Genomic DNA, 17800 nt, shown 5'->3' on the forward strand with positions numbered 1-17800 from the left:
AAAAGAGAATGGAATAAAAAAAAAAAAAGGAGAGGAGATGCTAACAGCAAAGACCCTGACAAGGGTTTGGGATTGTCAGCTCCTGAATTCAATCCATTTCATCAATCAAATCCAGGATTTATCAGGAGCAAATTCTCAGCATGTGGCATAAAAATGCTGTAAAACTGAACTGTTAAATATTTAGGGCAGATGACAAACAATATGTCATAATATTTACAGAATTGCATTTGTTATTCAGTGCTTCATAGTCCTGATTTTTTGGAAGCATCAACACAGGAATGAGAAACAATCAGTTGTCTGCTGGTACTCAGTTATATTGTAAATGAAGTGTAGGATTTAATTTAGATTTCTTAAGTCTAATATTACATGCTACATGCCAGGTGGGTATTAACGTGTATTATCTGGGGCTTAGCAATGAATATTTAAGAAGAATTTAATTAACATGCAATAATTGTCATTCTAATTGGGTTGAATTTTTATTTGAGACTTCATTTCATTGCAGGACACCTTCTAGTTCATATTTATACCAGGTATAGTTCTATTTCCAGGCAAAACTGGAGCTAATAGCTGGTAGGGAGGGCAAATAGACAGAGAACATAAAAACCCAGCCAAGCTGGGCTTTACTTGAGGTTGGGAAGAGCCCAGTTAGTGTCCCTGCTCCTCTCCTGCAAGGCTACATATCATGTTTGCTCTTAGGAACACATTTGTGCTTAGGGAAGAAGTTTCAGAAGAGGCACAGGCTGCTGGCTGGTCACCATCACCAGGCTGCACATCACATCTCATCACCCCTTGGTTTGGGGATCTCGGGCACATCTGCTGAGCCCCAGAGCCGGGGCTCCCCCAAGCAGCTCCCAGAGGCTGCAAATTTAACTGAGATGGCCATTTATTTTATGTTTTGCCCAAAAAGATGGGCTTGGTTTTCCACACCCTGTATTCAATTTTCTGAGGGAACTGATAAAGACACTAAAGAGAACCAGCCCCAGTACCAAGCCCTGGGGAACACCACTCATGATCAGCATCAACTAGATTTAACTCTGTTCACCCCAACTCTTTGAGCCTGGCCATCCATCCAGTATTTTACCCAGCAAAGCACACACCCATCCAAGCCATGAGCAGCCAGCTTCCCCAGGAGAATTCTGTGGGACACAGTGTCAAAGGCTTTACCCAATTTGCACTGGGATAAGTGACAAAAGCATTAACCTGCTTGGGGCAGGGTGGGGGGGAGGCTCAGCTCTTGCAACCCTAATTAATCACTGTGAGTGCCCAGCACTGGAGAGTGTCTGCAGGGAAACACGGTGCCAGCGCTGAGCTCCACAGCACCTAATAAAGACAAACCTCAAGCATTTCATCATCCTGCGGGCTCTGTTACAAGCTGGGTCGATCACAGCCACGAGCCCCAATTTATTTTGGTTGTGGCCTCGCTTCTCTGCTTCATATTTCTCTCGAGCCACATGCCAGATGGACATCACATCTAACGCTGTGTTCCACCATGGGCCAATGAAACCCAACAGAACCCCCACCCCCTTACAGCTGTGCTGCCCAAGCCCTGTGTTATAGATCCTTAATAATTTTAAGCTTTCAAACGTTCTTTTTCCTCCTGTGTATTACAGTGTAAAACCTGCTCATAGCCCAGAGCACGGCCATAAAAATGACATCTGAGCAAGCCTGATTTATTTGGCCATCGGTGATTCCCAGGATACGTTTGCTGAGTCTACATGGTCTCAGTAAGGTTTGGGGAGGGAGTTGTGCATCAGTGGGAGAAGGTGAAAGCCTGGGCTCACCCCCCCACACACACCCCAGTAAGGGGCTGCTCTGGGCATCAGACCCAGCCCAGGTTGGTTGTGTCCAACCCAGCTGCTCCTCCCCAGCACCGGCGTGTCACAAAGTGGGGGCATGAATAAATCCTGTGGTTTAATCCCATACTTTTGGCGACCCAACACAAAGACCTAATCTTTGCTAACTTGCTAACTAATCCAAGTGAGCCCTCGTCTTTGGTGAGGTATCTGATAGTGAGAGCAAATCAATGCAAGTAGCCCAGAGCTTGGAAGATCTCCTTCTTCAGAGACACAAATCCGTTCCAAGTACAACTGAAGAGGCAGCGGGAGCCCTTCCCAGGGGGAAACTGGTGGGACTGGTGTCATTGGGCTCCTTCTACAGCTCTGCCCTGTGAGGGTGTCTGGAGCTGTGAGCCACTGGTCACTCATGGAGGTGTGTGGTGTTCTGCGAGCCCTACACTGCCTACATGAACCATTCCCTGGCATTTTCCATGCCCACATCCTGATGGGAATCTCTTCCTAGGAGATTAGGATTCCATTGGGATTTTTTCTTTTCAAATTAACTGAGCCCGCTTTAAAAAATAAAAATGCCCATTTCATTTTAATCATGTATTATGCAAATTAAAACTGTAAATATCATTTAGAAATCTGTTGCTAAGTTAATTCCTTTCCGCTGTAGCACTGCTGAAGGCCTTTGATCTCAGATTAGCGCTTTGATCGGCTCCCTCGGTTGGGGTTACGCACTGCTGCTGCGGTAAACGCTCTTTCTCAGATGTAAAACATGCAACACCAGAACAGCTTGTTCAAAGAAATGGCAGAGGAAACATTGCCAATTAGGCCAAAAGAGTAGGAGTTGCAAACGAGGAGAAGTTCATTTCTAGAAGCTGCGGCCTGTGCAGACATGCCCAGCCGGCCCCAGCCCCAAGGGGAGGAGCTGTGCCCATGCCTGTGCCCGCTCACACCAGTGAGGAATGTGAACTCAGGTACTCAACTAACCAAACCTGGGGACTGCCATTAGAGGAGATGTACCTTTCCAGACCATCCCTATCTACTCTTCATTAACAAAACAAGGCACCATATTCCACTAATTTCGCATTGAGTGCCAGCAAAGTGCTGATACAGACATTTTAGCTACAGTGGTTTTAATCAGTTAATTTAACCAGAAGCATTAATAATGTATTTCTTTGCCACTTGACTGCTCATCTGTTAAACAGCTTCTACATGGGGGAAGAATGTCACCCCCTGCGACATGAAGTACCTAATACAGAGCAAATGAAATGGGATTTTGCATATTCAGTATCAAAACAAGAAAAGAAGGAGACGCCATCTCTGGGGAGCGGATCAACCCGCCGTGACGGGCTTTCTGTCCTGGCAGGCAGGAAAATCCCTCCTTATGGGACACACACATTTTGCATATCTGATTTTCTGCTTGAATTCCTCCTCTTGGCATTACTCAGCAAGTACCTGGCCTTTCATTATGCTGCAAAACACAGTGCAATACGAGGTCCTGGGAGCGTTACTCCATGTGCCAGCTCTGGCTGTTGGCTGCTGTGGGGTCCCCAGATACCCCCGGAGAGGTGAGCGGCACGGGGGGAGCCAGGGTGTGGGGAGACGGCTGGGAGTGGGACTGTCCCCTCTGCCCTTTGGCCATGGTGGCTGTGTGGCAGTGCCAGCACAGGCTGCTGGTGCCTCAGGGCTGTCCTTAGGGTTACCAGTTTGAATTTTCACCTTCGGTTTTGATCGTGTTGGGAGGCTGGGGAGCTCCCAGCCCCTCAGGCACAGAGCGGTTCCTTGGTGTCTCCTCAGAGCTCAGCAGGGGCTCAAAGCAGAGCGGGAGCTGTCTTCCTGGGAGCTGTCTTCCCTCACCAAGTCCTGCCTCTCCTGATGGGTGTTAGGGACTAAATCCAGCGATATAATCCAACAACATTTCAAATCCCTGCAGCCAGGCTAGCCTAGCAGTCAGAGAGAGCCTTGGGGGGTTGCACTGAGCCCCCGCTTGGCTCCATCTCGCTGTAGGGTATCATGGCCATGGGGGGAAGCTTCCAGCTGGGCAGGTACATCACGGGCTTCCTCGGTCCATGGGGACAGACTGAACCTGGCGTCACCTGAAAACACAGCTGGAAACACCTCACACAGAGAGCCAGAGAAACGCCTGGGTTGGGTGGGTGGGAGGGTAACATCTGTCTGCTTGGGGACAGGCGCTTCCTTTTTAATTCTTATAAAAGAGATGTGTAATGAACACAGGCAGCGTGTGAGTGTAAGCAGTGCAGACACATCGACTCTGAGGTTAATCCTCCTCTTGCATTCAGAATCAGATCCTCCTCCTGGGTTTTTAGCAATTAGCATCCGGAGAGAGAGCAACCTCCTTGGGCAGGGGACAGCTTGGGCCTGTGAGCAGCAGCCGATTCCAGCACAGGGTCTCTCTTGCGTGATGCATGTTTATGAAGCCTGAAATTGCTTTGGATACGTGGCTGTGCTGCATCACATTAAGCGGTGCCACACTGAAGTGACAGGGCTGATGCATGATCAGCAGCAGTTTAAGGGGATGGGAACTCAGATCCTGCCACTCTGTCTTTCTGTCAAAATCAGAAATGCACTGATGGACCAAAGAAGTTATGGAGCCCGTGGAGGATCAGGGCAGAGGGCTCCAGTGAGCGGGATGGGGACATGGACCTCCCAGGCAGGAAAAAGGGCTCTCGAGTGAAGAGGGGCCATGGGGTGGGAGCCCCAGCATTCCTTGGCACTGCTTTCCACACTCGATGATTTAGCAGGTGATGTGGTTTCTGTTTGGAGAACACCAGCTCATCGGCATCAGATACAGAGGCCCCACTCATCACCTGGCTGAATGAGGGCCCAACATCACTTCATTTGCTTTTAGTTTTGGTGTGTTCCATAGCAGCAGGTCACTGGGGGAGAGCACATGGGGGGATCTTCTGTGAACAAACTGTCATTGCCTTTCCTTCTTTTTGTTTTTGGGTGGTATTTATTGCCCTCTGGATTTTGCTGCTTCCACTGCATCCGTATTACTGCAACAGAGACCACCAGTCCCATGCTATGGGGCAGTGTCTGGGAGCTTCAGCTCCATTCCCAGAGCACAGCCTCATGGCTCCTGAGAACTTTCTCTCACTTCCCACCAGTATTATCTCATTTCTCTTTATCCTATAAACCTCAGCCCGGGAGGAATCTGGACCATGCCAGTGAAATTCTCTCCAGCAGACTGGTCAGATGAGCAGAAGCATCAGCTCTCAAAGCCTTCCCTGGGGGAGGCAGGGTGTGGGAGGAAGGGCCCTCAGGGACCCGCTCAGCAGCACCCTGGAGTAAGAGGCACTCAGTGATGTGGACTCATCCTGATCAGCCTGTTTGCTAATCCTGTCCACAAAACAGAGCCCCAGAAAAGGACAAATTGCCATCCACAGACAGCGCTGCTGTTCGGCAGCAGAGAGGTTCTGTGACCTTGGGGGGATAAAATGCGTGAGATACAGATCCTGGGGCAGGAGAGGGGCTGTGAGACAGAGGCAGGAGCTCTCTGGTCCCCGGAGGAGCTCGGGCTGGCTCTATCCTCAGTAAGAGCTATTTCAAAACAAGTATTTCTTCCAGGATGTCACATGGAAAGAGACTGTCAGAAAGCTGTCTAAATGTGTTAACAACACTGTCAGCGGGGGAGAGAAAAGTGTTATCAGAAATAGTTGTTCTTCAAAGCTAAGTAACTCAGTGGTTTTATAAGGAGTAAAAGATAAGAGAACACACCACACACTGAGGGCTGTTGGAATTTTCTTTCCAAGAATGAAGCTGTTTGTTTTGTTAAAAAGGGGAAGAGGGGTGAAAGTGAAAACCTAAAATACTTTGACTTGCTTGACTTAGCTTTCAGCAGAGCTAAAAATAACTCCCATCACAATCAGGCTGCGCAGCCGTCGCTCAGGATCAGCTCAAGCACTGGCAAAGGATCCCCATCCCATTGACCAGGCTCCTGTAGGCCTGGATCCCATGGCACTGAAGGCTGTGACAAACATGGCATAAAAAGCAGCTTTTCAGGGAAAAACTCATTGTGGTTTTATAAGGAGTAAAGGATAAGAGAACACAAGCAAACCCAACGTGAAGTCAATAAACCTCAGCGTGTGCTGAACACCATATGGCATTGCAGGAGGGAGTCTATGGGCTGCAGTGACCAGTCAAGGAATCGGCATCACCCATTCCTGGATAAATTTGGCAGCAAATACTCTTGTGGGCATCATGATGATGTTTGAAAGCATGAGAGACTTCATCATGGACATCTTCTGTCTGTCTGCAAAGCTACTGGAGGCAAAGGAAGAAGGAGGGGGAAGCTGAGACCAGAGCAGACAGAGGCAATACTGTGAAAAGGTCATTAGCACCAGGTCAGTTGAGCAGCACTCATTAATCTCTGAGGGTTGTGAAACAGCTTCACAAATCTGGCAGAGGTGGAAATGGCTTTGAGAGAGGCAGCAACGCTAAAGGACCTCTGGTTTTACTGTCTCAGGTGAAACTTGTTTATCAGCAGTATATAAAAGCAGGAACTGGTTTGTTGTTGATTTTTTATAGCACATTGACTGACTGTATTTTTAGAAGGGTAAAGTCACCACGAGGTTCCTGCCACAAGATCCCCACACGATTGCTCACTGAGCATGGGCAGAGCTGACCAAGTCTGTCTGAACATGTTGCCCAGCTTCACCCATCCCACTGCAGTTTGTGGGAGACACATGGGATCCCCCCAGCCCCACCATCATCGAGCTGATGTCACATCCCTCATTCTCTCCATAGCACAAGCCAACAGTCTCCATTTTGCTCAAATGGAAAAGCTGCAACAATTATTTTCATAATTAGCTGGCTTTTCAAATTAATGCCAGTTATGCTATGTAATCATGATGAAGATTATGAATTAATCAGCTGTTTGAAGCCGGTTATTAGGCTCTTTAAATAATGATCAGAATGAACATCTCTGAAGGAGAGGCACATGAGCCAAGAGGGACGTCGGGCGTGCCATATCCAGGAGCAGGGAGCTGCTGACAGAGGGATGGGGCTGTGCTTGGAAGGATGGGGCTGTGCTCGGCTCGCCAGGCCACAGCCCAGATCTGCCATCAGGCACTCCCCAGCCCCCGAGGCTCTGAGGAATGAACCACCTGATACATGTGGTGGCTGCTCTTCAACACCTTAGCAACTGCAGCAGGTATCCCATTGTCCCAGTGCACAACCAGTAAAGCATTGCTTCTGCCTGTCCACTTTCCCATTGCCTGGCACTCGATCCCAGGTATTGGGTGGCTGCAGAGAAAATTCTTCTCTATCAAAAAGCTTATTATATCCACTTGGATGTCTGGAACACAAATTTGTTTGGGATCAAACACCAATAATGCACAGACACAGCCCTATATTGTATTGTAATAAAACACGCTCCAAAGCGACCCTGGAGAAAGCCTGATGTCAGGTAGTTAATAATGGATACCATGAATCCAGCCATCGCTTCAGGATGGTGCTGGGAAACAAAACAGCCTTTGCTAAAATGTTCTTGACAGTAAAGCTTCAAACAGAAAGACAGGGATGAATAGGGGGAAGTTCTTTACAGAGAGAGTGGTGAGATGCTGGAACAGGCTGCTCAGAGAGGGGGTGGGTACCCCATCCCTGGTTATGTTCAGGGCCAGGTTGGATGGGGCTCTGGGCAGCCTTGTGTAGCTCCATGCCTGGAGGGTGGTTGGAGCTCTCTGAGCCTTGGGGTCCCTTCCAACCCAGACCAGTCTATGATTCTATGACTCTATGATCTCGCATTGTTTCCGCTGTAACATTGTGTATGAACTTTCTCTGGCCAAAGAAACTCAGACTGAGCTGCCAGCACATGCAGATTTCAGTGAATAATTTTCCTTCCATGGGTCAGTAACCAGATGTTTTGGGATGATCCAGTGAGAATGAGGCACCTGCAGTTTTCCAGGCTCCTGCCTACACCCCTGGGCATTCGAGACTGATAGTTGGCCAAACATCACTACCATGGCTTTGGTTGGGATCTCGTGAGGTGCAGAGCGTGGCTGTCAGCAGAAATGGCAGCTTGGCCCTTGCCAAGACACTGGTGCGAACACCAAATTGCCACAAAAACTGTAGATAACATGTTCTGCCTCCTGAGGAGGGGTCAGGTAGTGGCTTGAAAACTAGGAGGGCAGAGTGGACATCTGCTGTCTAGAACAAAACAGGTCTACCTTAAATTGAAGAGGAAGATTTTCTTTCTGCTAATGAACTCAGAGACCATCTGTTACCAATTGCACTTGCTTATCCCACTCATCCATTAATTATTTTGGTTTACTTTTTAATAAGATAGAGCAAGGTTTTAGGTGTCTTTCCATGGCTCTGCAAGGGGCACGGGACGGTGCCCACATCTCCAAGGCAAGGACATTCGATTACATAATTTACGGCCGCACCGAGTCGCTTCAATTAGAGCGTCTGTCAGTGGGGAACGGAGGACAAGGCTCACGGATACGGAGCCAAGAAACCCAGCGATGCCGTGACATGAGCTGGCTGCCCTTGGGGAGGTGTAATGGCATTAACAACTTTGGAACACGGGAAAGCATGCATTTGAGATGTGCATTATTGAGCAGATAAGCTGTAGGGTAGGCAAATTCAGAAGCCTCTGCAGGTCTGAATTAAGAACTTGGATAACTAAACATGAGGAACAATAAAAGATGAGAAGGGCACTACAAAAGTGGCACTAAAAATAGCAAGCATCAGTGCTGTGCTGCCTGCCTCCTGAGCGAGGACTTGGAGCTGGGTGGACAAGCCCAGGGACAGGCAGTGCCAGCTCTGCACCACAGGAACTCCTCTGAGCACAAACCTGGAGTGGCTCCGCAGCCAAGCAGTAAACCTGTCCCTACTTCCCGAGGGCTAGGTCAAAAGTTTTATGGGAAGCCACTCATCTGTCTCATAAATATATTCCAGGACTTGAAATTTGTCCTCCGTTGCCCTGCAAAGCCAGAACTCTGAACACTGTTGTGATCCAGCATATAACAAACCCCTAAACGTTTCCATATCCCTATTTCAGCCCAGGAAATGTCCCAGGAGCAAGCCTTGTTCAGCCTGCAAACATCACAGCTCTGTCTAAGAGTTTTCTCATCCTTCCTAGAGAAGATTAATAATCAAATAACCAAACTTTATGTGGCTTAATGCTGGTTTTGTCTTGTCTTGCAGGAGGAATCTTTGAGTATGCAGATGGCCCTAATACCCAGGTTATGAGTGCTGAGGAGCAAGCCTTCAGGTTTTCTGCCAATATTATTAATAGAAACAGAACTTTGTTGCCTAACACAACACTGACCTACGACATTCAGAGGATACACTTCCACGACAGCTTTGAAGCAACTAAGAAAGGTAAGAGCACAGCACACTTAGCAGCTTCTAAGAGCCATTTACTCATCCAAAAAAGGCACAGTTTGGCTTGAGACCCAGCAGCTCATTTTGTCCTGCACTAGTCAGCAACGGAGATTAGAAGCCCTCCAGGATCTGACCTTCCAGAGGCATTTTAATGTCAGGGGAACAACTATTCTTTCTGTTTTTTTTCCCTCTGCAAACCTCACAAAACTCCTTTCAGTGGTGGCTTCTAATCCTGAGCGAAGGTCTGCAGGGCCATGCCTTTGTTTATCTTCCTGCATCCCTGGCAGCTTTAACATCCCTAGTGTTAAATGCTCTTCTCTTCCTAACAGTCTTTTTTTATTACTGGGTAAGAGCAACCCTTTTGAATTACTGAAGGGGAGGGAAGAAACAGGACCGGGGATATGGGGCTGGTGACCTCAGGCTGATTTGCTTCTGGTTTGGGAGAAACAAATCCAGCTCCCTGCGCCTCTAAGAGAAGCATCACTAGAGAGAGGGGAGAGCTGCTCGCAGGCAACTCCACTGACCCCAGCTGTCCCTTTTTTTGAGATGGTTTTGTTGAGGAGGTTTCCTCGGACCTCTGCACTCAGTTTGGCCACAGCAAGTGCTGGGAGAGGAGCAGAAGGCACAGGACCCGCACCGGGGATATGTACGTGTCTGGGAGTATCCATGTGCCTCAGCTGGGAGCTGTTCCCCAGATCTTTTTGCCCAAATGCAGCCATCACAGAGCTCCGGCTGAGAGTGGCAATTGTCTGTTCAGCCTGGAAGGATCTGCAGAGGCCATTGAGAAATAATCTGTTCCCGTTCCTCTGAAAAACTCACACGTTTTTTTCCCCCTTAGAAATGCAGCCCCAAATGCAGTTGCTCTGCTTTAATTTCTTAGCAAAAGCTTGACCGAAGCCATGAAAAAGATTATATTGCAGTAAAACAAAATTCCAGTAGAACTGCTGGAAGAACAGAATTGTCACATTTGCCTGTTCCCAACTCCAGAGGTTTAGCCCTTTGTCACACACTGTAGCCATCATCCCCTCCTCTGGAAACATCCCTTGGCCCCTAACCATTGCTGCAGCTCCCTCCCTCCCACCCCACCCAATTCCTCCTCTCTCACTCTCTCTCTCTCTCTCTTCACTGTTGTAACTACTAACAATCTATGCTGCCCTTAGCACCCAGAAACTTGTCTGTTTGTCCATGGCTCTGTGGTCCAGGTCAGGAAGAAGCTGTCTGTGCCCCCACAGCTGCCCTGATGCTCATCCCTCCCTCCGAGGTGCCCCATACTTTACTGACAGCTTCTTCCCTTCCCCTTCCCTTTCCCTTTCCCCTTTCCTCTCCAGCCTGTGACCAGCTCGCTCTGGGGGTCGTAGCAATATTTGGACCTTCTCAAGGCTCCTGCACCAACGCTGTCCAGTCTATTTGCAATGCCCTGGAAGTCCCACACATACAGCTTCGATGGAAGCATCACCCTTTGGATAACAAGGACACTTTCTATGTCAACCTGTATCCCGACTACGCTTCTCTGAGCCATGCCATTCTGGACCTGGTGCAGTATTTGAAGTGGAGATCAGCCACTGTGGTTTACGATGACAGCACAGGTAGGTGAAGGAGAGGTTTTGGTGGGGGTCCCATTTAGGAATCCTAAATTCCTAAATTCTAATCAACCCTGTTAGAAGCAGAATGCCAGCACAAGCAGGAATCGGCGCTTGGGGACACATCGGTTCCCCAGCATCCAGGACCCTTTCTGTAGCATTTCATTCCTGAAGCGCTTGGAGAGCGGGTAACACTGAGCACCCCCCTGCTGACAGCAGGGCAAGGGAGGATTAATTAGCCACGGCAGGATCTGGCTCCGCTCAGCTCTGGCTGGCTCCACGGTGCCCATCTACACAAGCACAGACTTCAGGCCGGGGCTGCCATTGATGGAGCAGTTTCCCAGCTAAAAGCAAAAGCAGTTCTGGGAAGTTCTTTTGTTTCCTGGCTAATTCTTTACACCATAGCTGACAAAGTTTTTCCACACACAGCAAGCTGTTGATGGTTAAACAAAGCAAAGCACCGCACAGCACTGTAGATAAAACCCCCCCAAAACAAAAGACGCATTGGATAGCCTGTCCAACCTAATTCCACTAAACCAAATGGTTTCTTTAGGGGAGGGCTGATGAGAACACAGTTTGACATTGCTGTTTTGTAAATGTGGGTCACAGTATGTTCCCTTCGTGCCATATTCTAATGTATTTCTTCCACTATGCAGAGGGATGTGCTTCTCTTTTCCTCCCTGCAATACGCATTAGCTATCAATAATTCCTGCTCAGCTGCATCCAGCGTGACTTTGTACCTTCTGCATGAAAAGGAAATTAATCCTAAGGGTAGTAAGAAAAGTCCAAGTTGCAATTCCATGACCATTAAGAACTACGCTATCCATAAATCTAAGCATATCTTCTTTCTTTTGCTGTTGAGCATGGTAAATACTACAGATTTTAATTGGTTGTAGAGCTGATTATCACACTCTGTCCTTCCTCAAGGGCACGTCTGCTTAAGACAATATGCCATGATCCCAGAGATGTCAAAGGTTAGGACCCATCTGCAGTTCTGCTCTTCCTGTCTAGTGCAGGATGCACAGTTGGATGTGGGGGCAGCAGGGAGACACCAGGCAAAGCCTTGGAACAACTGCTCTGGAAATATCAGGGGGGGGTTAATGATTGACATGTGGCACTTCAGCTCTGATTCACCTTTAGCAATGGCTGTTTGAGGGAGGGGGGAAAGTACTGATTGTGTTCCATAAAATAATACTGGAAGAAATAACTTGCTGCCTTGCCCAGGGTGCAGGGCACAGGCAGGCTTTCCCCTAACACTGTGGCTTTGTCTCTGTGCAATGTCTGAAGGGTTGATACGGCTGCAAGAGCTCATCATGGCCCCATCAAGGTACAATATCCGGCTGAAAATCCGCCAGCTCCCGCTGGACACTGACGATGCCCGGCCGCTGCTGAAGGAGATGAAGCGGGGCAGGGAATTCCGCATCATCTTCGACTGCAGCCATCTGATGGCAGCTCAGATCCTCAAGCAGGTGAGCGGGGGGCAGGGGCAATGGGGGCAAAGCAGAAGTGGTCACCGAGGGACCCATGCTTTGGGGAGGCAGGGACAGTGCCATAGAGAGGGGTGCAGCCCTGCGGCTTTCCCTCCATCCACAGCCCACAGCTACTCTTAACAGCCCCAACACGTACACATGTCAAGGATACTATTGGGTTTCTATAGAAAACATTTTCACTGAAAAACTGGACGTATCAAAAAGCAACTGTCAGTCTGGACAACCAAATGTTAGGGCAGAGGAAGATCACAGAATCGCACAGAACCATAGGGGTTGGAAGAGACCTCCAGAGCCCATCGAGTCCAACCCCCTGCCAAAGCAGGGTCCCTAGGACAGGTTACACAGGTTGGCATCCAGACGGGGCTGGAATCTCTCCAGAGAAGGAGACTCCACACCCCCTGGGCAGCCTGTCCCAGGGCTCCCTCACCCTCACCAGGAAGAAGTTCTTCCACATGTTGGTGCAGAACTCCCTGTGCTCCAACTTGAGGCCATCGCCCCTTGTCCTGTCCCCACAAACACTGTAAAGGGGCTGCCCATTTCCCCCTGTGTCCCACACTTGAGATATTTATAAACATCAATAAGATGCCAGGCGGCTGCATGGAACACAGTGCCAAGGCCAGGCTGTCATCCTGCTGCTGCTGCGGCTGCAACAGCCCCAGCCCTCTGCCCCCACCCGCAGCCAACTGCAGCAGTGTTCGCTCCTCTCTCTCTCTCTCCAGGCCATGGGGCAGGACTGTGCTCCAGGCCACTTCTGTCACTGATCATTTAGCCCTGTAAGAGCTTTTCATGCTTGGCGATTTTAAATCTCTTCTTTGCCTCCTGCGCTTCTCCGTGCCCCCAGGTCTGTGACTATGTGCCCGTGCAGGGCAGGGTATAAAGCGCTATTTTCCGAGTCGTGCACACAGTCCTACATCTCCCTGCAAGCAGCCAGGCCTGGACCAGCCGGGGAGGGACAGCATCCTCTGTCCCTTCATGAGCCCCATCTGCAGTTCTTGGACTTTAAGCCAGATGTCAGTGATTTTCCATTCATTTGGTCTCTCTCCTTCCTCCCCCCACCCCAGAGTTCCTCCACTGACGCTTTTCACAGAGCAGAGGGTTTGCTGCTCACCCCAGCTCCTCCTCATTTCCAAGTGCCTTTAGGTTTCAGGGTCAATATAAAAGCAGAGGAAAAACAGTCTCACAAAGAATACTAAAAAACCAGCCGGTGGAAGTGTTGCTCCTATCAACCCAGCAAGGCACTTCCACATAAAATAAATCCCCTGAAGGGGCTGAGAAAGCAAGCACATGGAAAGAGACTTCCCCTGCATCCCTCTTGGTGGAAAATGAAGGAAAGTGCTCAGAGAAATCGGAAAGCCTGGGAGGGATTATTAAAGAAAGCAATATAAGGGACTCATTGTCTCCTGCCTATTATTTTAACATGCTGGCTGGGTTTGGTGCTGTTCACTTATTATGCAGTTTATTATAGTTTATTGTGCCATCTGCTCTGCTCATTGCTGTGAGTGCAGCGTGAGGAAGATGGAGGAGAGGGGGACTAGAGGGGACAAAGTCTTTCTGAGTCCTTCTGGCTGCTTTTGTGGTGGGGGTGTTGCGTTTTTCGGGACCCAAAGCCATGGATTTCAGCTCAGTAATATTATATATTGTATTCTTAGTCATGAAAAAATGGGTAAATATTTTCAGAGTTTGGGAAGGGAAATGTGCCTTCATCTCTGAAACAGCTCTTTTTCCATGGGATGGGATAGAATCACAGAACCACAGAATCGTAGGGGTTGGAAGGGACCTCCAGAGATCATCCAGTCCAACCCCCTGCTAAAGCAGGGTCCCTAGGACAGGGCACACAGGTCGGTGTCCAGACAGGGCTGGAATCTCTCCAGAGAAGGAGACTCCACACCCCCTGGGCAGCCTGTCCCAGGGCTCCCTCACCCTCACCGGGAAGAAGTTCTTCCCCAGATTGGTGGGGAAAATCACTTGCTACTGATTTTAACTGCCTGTCTTTAGATGAGGTGAAATGGTTTGAGCAACCAGAGCAGCAGGTAGCTCTAAGTACACAGGACCGAACCAGCCCGGATCCCGGTCCCGAGGTATTTAGGGTAACACACTCCCACAGCACATGAGCAGCAAGGCACTTCACTGGTAATATGGCCAGTACTTTTAAACTGGTAACACACACACACACCCGCCCCCATGGGTTAGTAACCCAGGAATAACAACACAAGAGCTGGCACAAAGACATACAGATGACATTGCCACACACTGCTCCAGTCTGGGTTCCTTGGAGCAACTGAGACATCAAACCATTCATTATTTTACCCTCTTGGACAAAGAATTCATTGTAGAAGCCTATCTCAGAGCTAGGCTGCTGTGAGGCCTTCCCATCTTACCCCAGCTCCTCTAGCCTTGCTCATTTTTGGTCACTTGTTAATGCTCTACATCTGTTCTCTGGCTTCCCAGCTTCTCTCTTCTCCTTGGCAGCTGTCTCCGAACAGTTGCTGCACTCCGCAGCGCACAGATGTGCCTGTCTTAACTTTAATGGAGCTCCCATTCTCATCCTGGCGATCGCCTGTAGCTTATCCACCAGGTTTATCATTTATTCATTTCCCCACAACCCCAGCTGTAGCTGCACACGGGCTGCCAGCACTGGGAAGCTGGGGCTTACAGCAGCACTGGACTCTTCATCTGCCACGGATCCAGCCATAGAACCTGAGCTGGAATCTCTTGGTTTTACTCTCCATCAGTCTCACATCAACCAACTGATGCTTCACCTACTGAGGTATCGATCCCTGCTCTGGCTCTTTGCACCCAGGATGCAGGGCAGGAGAGTGACACAGCCCCACTGGCCAGGCAGGGAGTGGGGACAGACTGCTATGCAGGGACAGATGGCCACGTATTTCCAAGCCAGGAAACATGGGGCAGTCACACACCCCAGCGTTACATTGTCTAGGTTTGTAATCCAGATCCTTTCTTTTTCCCTTGTTTTTTGACATCTTGCTTCTTCCCAAACTGTCACTTCCTTCCTCGGAGCTAAATTCTGCCCCAGTAATTTTAGCAAAAACCAAGGGAAGCGAATGTTTCCTGGGGGAACCTGAAGTTGCTTTCCCATCGGTGGAGATTTTAAAGTGCTCTTGCATCTGTTTTCTCCAGAAAACACTCTCACAGAGTCAGCATTACAAAGATATGGATATCTCTTTCTTTTATCCAGCCACCAACTTCAAGGTGACCCTTGTCATAGGCAGGAGCATGTTGTGCAGGGCCTGGAGAAGGTCATCTAGCCAAGGTCCCTTCAGCCCATGGCCATCTCTCTTCTCTCTGCTGCTCAGTTATGCAAATCCCAGCAATCTGCACAAACCATCCTTTGTGTCAGGACTGGCACTTCTAGAGCCTGGGCTGGCCAAGAGTCCTCAGGTCTGGACCGTGATCTCCAAGGGCTGAGGGATGGCCCTGCTCCCCACCTTTGTGCCTCTCCTTTTACTGACCCATTTCGAAACCAGGTGCTGAGTTACAATCTGGCTGTTGTACACAGGAAGGAGGGACACACAGACAAGAGCCATATGTACTCATTAGATGAATGGACACTGACAGGAGGGGATGCAGAGCACCAGAAATACATATGTAAGAAATAAAAAGCCTTGTACTTAGCTTCTTAGCAGGTACACGGACTCATAACCATGAGTCAAGGCTGATTTATGGTTGTTCTGCACAGGTTTATGGAATGTCGCCCATTGTCTGGTATGTGAGAAGGACAGACAAGCCCCTGTCCCCCATTCATGTCGACAGAGGCAAGTGAGCATCCCTGGAAGGGTTTTCAACGTGTATGACCTATGAGCAGGGCAGTGTGCTGCAGCTGGTGTCCCAGGTTTCTGTGGCACAGCAGCACCCACAAAAGCCATGGGCCTGCACAGAAGCAGGATGCTGTGGTTTGCTGCTGTTTCCAAAAGGTGCTGAGCTCAGGGCTTGGGCACATGCCTCTTCTGGCCAAGGACATGTTGAGCTGCTTCACAGGACTGATCCAGAACCCAGACTCTGCTGTGGTGCTGGGTCTGCCTCCTGCCACGTTTACCAGACCAGCTTGGCAGAGGTTTATCTTGCATGACTGTTGTTATATTCTTGTATCCGCTCTTACTAACCCCCTTTCCCTACTCTCCTCAAGGCCATGGCAATGGGAATGATGACAGAATACTACCACTTCATCTTCACCACTCTGGTAAAGTATCTAATCTGTGCAAACACCTTTTGACACTCACTGTGAGCCAGCACCGAGCGAGGAGCAGGAGCGTCGGCTGGGTGTCCTGTCCTGAGCGTGCTCTGCCCAGCTGCAGGACTCTCCAACGGTGGGGTGGGAAGAGCAAGGGAAAGGGCGGTCTGGTACCCTAACAAGAGTCACAGAATCACAGGGGTTGGAAGGGACCTCCAGAGAGCATTGGGTCCAACCCCCCTACCAAAGCAGGGTCCCTAGGACAGGTGGCACAGGTCGAGATATTCTCTGGAGATATTCAGGTGGGCCAAAAATATCTCCAAAGAAGGAGACTCCACAACTCCCTTGGGCAGCCTATGGTGAGAGCAGGGACAGGCCTAGCCTCAGGTTAGAAGCAGCCCACAATGATTTGGTCGTAGCATCTCTGTACCTGCAGCATCACCACGCACTGTAAGATCAGCACATGTGGGACTCTGCAAGGTTGTAGTCCCATGGACAGGATTTAATGGCCCCAAGCTTTAGTCAGAAGCGGGTATGCATTTCGGGGTGCATGTTCTGGGTGTCCCCCAAAAGCTAGGAGCAGCCCCTGCTGCTGTCAACACTTCAGTACTGCAGGTTTATTTTGCATGCAAAGAACTCAGCGTGGAATGAACTCCACTCCCATTAAACACGGGCCAGTTCTTCTCTGACTCCAGCAAGCATTTTGGTTGTGGGTTTCTGGCACGCCACTTTTGTTTCCATTTAGGATGCTATTGTCTAGTAAACTGTCGAATTTTGTGTGATTTTTTGAAAATCCAATTTATCTTTTTTGCCTTTAGGAAAAGGAACAGACGAAACTAACCCTTAAAAACTGCAAAATTTATTTTTCAAATGCAAAAGACATTTTAATTACCCCTGCTGCCATTATCTATTCCAGGCAGCTTTAAGCATTTCCCAGATAACCTCCTATTATTCAGCCCCAGCTGAGCCTAGAGTACATTTCATGTGTAGGTACAGCCCGGAGGTGGGAAAAGAAGAATTATAATAAATTAATAGATAAGCAATCACAATTAATGCCACTTTCCTGAAATAACAGTTATATCATGGGAAAGATATTTTAATCTGTCATTCCTTAAGGCAATGTTTTCCTAGCTTGCAATGCATGTGCTTCAGCTTCTACAGTACTAGACCCATGGGGTGCTAATGAATTAGTCTATTATGTTATACTGAATGTTTCTAAAAGGTCCCCAGTCAATACCGAGTACCATGTATCAACACTTGGCATGAAATGCTTCAACATTTTGCTAGGCAGCAAGACTACAGCTCACTGACTTCAGCGTGGAGAGCCCCACCAGCCCCTTCTACTGGAAGAGGAGGAACTCTTCTAACGCACGCATGGATTTTACATCCTGCAAGGTCCCAAGCAGT

The 17800-nt window shown here is 49.0% G+C and overlaps 1 protein-coding gene across 1 annotated transcript in view; it reads left to right on the forward strand.

Moving 5' to 3' along the window:
- The window catches only part of GRIK3 (glutamate ionotropic receptor kainate type subunit 3), a gene marked incomplete at both ends in the record, with an annotated part of 113288 nt that overhangs the window by 53875 nt on the left and 41613 nt on the right, over window positions 1–17800 (forward strand). Inside the window, 4 exons of the mRNA XM_084274322.1 lie at window positions 8955–9131; window positions 10463–10720; window positions 12002–12183; window positions 16349–16402. Of these exons, the coding sequence (XP_084130448.1) occupies window positions 8955–9131; window positions 10463–10720; window positions 12002–12183; window positions 16349–16402 (671 nt within the window). The remainder of the gene's footprint in view (window positions 1–8954; window positions 9132–10462; window positions 10721–12001; window positions 12184–16348; window positions 16403–17800) is intronic.

The sequence above is a fragment of the Gallinula chloropus genome (assembly GCF_964237585.1).
Source record: "Gallinula chloropus genome assembly, chromosome: 22".
Classification (NCBI taxonomy): Eukaryota; Metazoa; Chordata; class Aves; order Gruiformes; family Rallidae; genus Gallinula; species Gallinula chloropus.